The sequence below is a fragment of the Megalobrama amblycephala genome, linkage group LG10 (assembly GCF_018812025.1).
Source record: "Megalobrama amblycephala isolate DHTTF-2021 linkage group LG10, ASM1881202v1, whole genome shotgun sequence".
Lineage (NCBI taxonomy): Eukaryota > Metazoa > Chordata > Actinopteri > Cypriniformes > Xenocyprididae > Megalobrama > Megalobrama amblycephala.
The window spans coordinates 18,845,623-18,849,574 of NC_063053.1; the positions used below are offsets into that span (position 1 = coordinate 18,845,623).

The 3,952-nt window shown below is 35.1% G+C and overlaps 1 protein-coding gene across 1 annotated transcript in view; it reads right to left on the minus strand.

The window, feature by feature from the left end:
* The window catches only part of hif1an (hypoxia inducible factor 1 subunit alpha inhibitor), a 9,679-nt gene extending 6,058 nt beyond the window's left edge, over positions 1-3,621 (minus strand). Inside the window, exons 1-4 of the mRNA XM_048205182.1 lie at positions 3,167-3,621; positions 1,481-1,731; positions 694-842; positions 385-530 (exon numbers count right to left, since the gene is read on the minus strand). Coding sequence (XP_048061139.1) covers positions 385-530; positions 694-842; positions 1,481-1,731; positions 3,167-3,352 — 732 coding nt within the window. The 5' untranslated portion in view covers positions 3,353-3,621. The remainder of the gene's footprint in view (positions 1-384; positions 531-693; positions 843-1,480; positions 1,732-3,166) is intronic.
* Positions 3,622-3,952: the final 331 nt, after the last annotated feature.

A 3,952-nucleotide genomic window follows, 5' to 3' on the forward strand; every position in this document is an offset into this window, starting at 1 on the left:
TATGAATGTAAAAATAAAAAATAAAAACTTGAACATTTTGCTTATTTGTTTAAGTTATTGTTACAGTCTTAAAGAGTCTGAAAACAAAGTTTTTTTAGCAAGTGGTTCTCAAACTTTTCAGGCCAAGTACAACATTTGATTTGTACAACATTTAATCTACAATCAATATTAGTATACCAGCACTATATACGGACAAAGATTGTGGATTAAATATATATAAATTTATATAAAAATATCTTTTTGAATTAACAAGATAAAACGGCAAAAAAGCTATACTATACACATATATATATATATATATATATATATATATATATATATATATATATATATACACAAAAATTTGAGAACCACTGGTCTAGGGTGTCATCAAAAATATAATACCTGACTCTGTCTGTCACATGGATGATGAACTGGGTAAGGATAGAGGCAGTCAAACTGATCCGGAGGAAAGAGGATGCATCTCTTATGTCCTTTGATTTGTGCAAAGAAATTCTGTTGCTCATCATAGTGTGCTGGTGTTACATTGCCTGGCGTGATATTTTAAGAGGATTAAAAAAAATAAATGATACGATGGTCACCCCACCAGCAATTTTAGTTAGAAGGGCAAATCAAAAATTGTATTTTTATTATACTATTTTAAATAATAATCCTAATAATTTGGATACAGAATAAGGTGCACTGAAACTGTACCTTCCATGCCTATGAGCAGCAAATTTGAGGTCAAGGGTCCCCAGTTTCGTTTAGCTTGCTGTTTATTAATCCAGTTCCAATTGAATCCAAGGAAATCCACCACAATTTTTCGTCCTACTGTATCATTCAGTGTTTGTTGCAAGTACACTCTACAAAATAAACAACAAAGTCATTTCACATCTTAAAATGTCAAATTAAATTAAGTGATACTTTAGAATGTAATTCTTTTCTCTTTAGAAATTACAAAGATTTTTGTTAAGTAAATATCTACCTGAATTTGTTTAATATAGTAAGGTCAACAGTTAAAGGTCTAGGACCAAAAACAAGATGTTCATAAATGATATAGCAATAAACCACCAAAACAGAGTATCAAAAGGTCAGCTATATGAACTGGACACCAGCTGGCAGAATTAACTGCTTAGTCATACAGCGGCACAATTTCATTTCCTGGATTGGATTTCATGCATCTCAACACTTTCACATAGTATCATACATCAACTGTTCATGTTATTATAAATAGCTCAAAACTTTAAGGTAAATTTTAAATATACACTATACACAAATGTACACAAATATACACCTATTAGATGCTGAAGGGTTGTTTTATCTGTGAAAGGATAAAGACAGTGAGCAATCTGACAAAATCAAAGTTATAAATCACTGTCTATACTTTTGTAAAAAAAAAAAAAAAAAAAAAAAAAAAAAAAAAATTAAAGTTTAACCTCAGCCAGCAGTTAAGAACATGTCATGCATATCAGGTACATTAATGTATATCATACTGACATACCTTTCTGATCCGCCTTGTTCTTCTGTTTGATGCATCGTGTCCACAAACTCAGAAAATTTCATCTCTATTCGACGAGATTTGGGTACAAAGTCTTTAAAGTTTGCCATTTTCTTCTCATCATAATACAAGAATTTGTGATTTTCTGCCATGTAAACAGAGAAGTCCCCATTTCCAATGTTCTCTTGCAAGTAGGGTATGTCCCACTTTAGAGCTGGATATACTAAACTGGTGTCTGTTAATACAACAGGCTCCTACCAAAGAAAATCAAAATCATGAAAAAAGTTACAATATTTACAATATAAATAATATTTAAACAAATTCTTTAAGACAACAGATCACTCTCAGTTGGGTGGGTCATTAGTAGTTTTATCATTCTGCGGGCACAGTCACCTTTAACTATGCTGCATGTTTCCTGTAGCACCAAACACACTTTCACACTCATGTTTACATTCAAGTGCAAATATTTAATCTAGAGCTTAAATATTAATTTAAAGAGAACAGCAAAAATACTGTCCGAGTCGTGCAGCGACCCCGCCAACGCTCGGCGTTTATTTGACACAGAATTATACTGATGCTGCAGCATAAAAAAAAAAAAAAAAAAAAAAAAAAAAAAAAAAAGTGACAAGTGCTACGTGACTAGAAGAACGTACACTGTTCCAGCGCGCGCGCGGGTAGGCTGCTCTCGCGCTCCGCTGCAACTACACCAGACGACCGCTACAGGAACAAACCCCCATGCATCGACATCGACTTTTAGGTGTAAACTGGTATAATAAATATCATTAAATAACTTATTATTGGACTAATCATTAAGTCAGAAATGTACCTGATCATTCATATTATTTATATATATATATATAAAATCCTTTTTAACATAATAGAAAGTTAATTAAATAATTCTAAATGTATTAAAACGTACGGACTCGTGCACAGCTAACAGTCCAATGTGTCACTGTTTACAGGAGACAGACGTCAACATGAACAACGTGCTTTGACTAATCTCATTTTAACAGACTGCCACAGTAATTCTTTGTGAACAGAGTAAGACTTTGATTTTACAACAAATTTATTTTATTTATTTTTTTCTCATACGTTTCCTTTCTGTTTTTGGTGCAAGAACCCCTTCCTAGGCCATGTAAAAACTATTATGATTATGCTCTTCCTATAAAATGTATTATTTTTGCTATATCACTAAGTCATTGGAATAACTGAGTTATAAGGTCTCAACTGTAAAATGACATAATATAGTTAAAACATTTTTAGGAAGTGTACTATTTACATTTTCAATATCTTACTGCAATCATGTCCAGGAAATTTCTCACTTTATGCAGAAATTATATATAACGACCCGTTTACTAATTTTCTACATTTAAAACCTAATTTATCATGGCATTTACAAAATCATCTATGCTTTATCTGAAGAATAAACTTAAATTATAACTGATCAGATCAGTGCGCTTATTGGGATCTGACATACTAAAAGGGTCTTCTATCTAACTCATCAGAGAGTTTCAAAATAACGAACGATTTTATGTTAGACAAGGGCGTTTAATAGTCTAATGCTTGAATTAGGGTAACGTAAATCATCCTTTTAGTGCACCTTGCACCCACCAAAATCAGTTGCAGCTCTCCGTTCCTCCATCTGTCGCACTCTAATTCAATGCAGGGTAAGTAAATATGCCAACATACCTCGTTATTGATGAGAATCTCGGCACGCGGATCCGTATGGGACAGTCTCGGTATCGGTCGGGTTGGGAAAGTATATTGTCGAAGCTGCGATTCATTCCAGCCTGGGTCTCGTAGATCCGTAAAGGAGGCGGCGGCAGCTCCATCGGTCTCCGCGGGGTCCGCTTCAGCCACGGTCGCGGCTGCCATGTCCTTCGAGTACTCCAGAGGATTGCTGTTACTCTACAATGAAGCTGCGAGAGGTTAGACGGCACAGCCGTTGAGCTGAAAGAGGAGCAGCGAGCGCGAGGACCGCTCCTGGGCTTTCACACACCCCGCCGAAGCACGAACAAACGAAAGCAACCCGCGCAGTCATACAAACAGAGTGAAAACAGAAATATTGGTGAGGTTTCCATAACATCCACCGGAAGTGTTTTTTTTTTTTTCAAAGTAAAAGTCCTAAACCGTTGGAAGCATAAATAAACGAATGAGCGAGCAATAAGGAAACATGTTACAAATATGCCAGTCAATGCAAAAATCTACCATGGTAACTCAAAATACCATACGGCATTTTGGACAAAATACTAAAGTAAATTCCTACAGTTGTTGTTCACTGATTTTAAACGTGCATGGAACTACAAGTGATGTCGTGCAGGAAAAAAATCCGACGGAGTGATCGGGAATCGGACGTAAAACGCAGGACACGAGCACAACTTTCAACTTATTAAGAAAACTTATAAATTGTGTTTGTTTGTTTCTATGAACAGTGTCTTTCGTGCGCACACACCTATGGGGAAATAGAAAAATGCA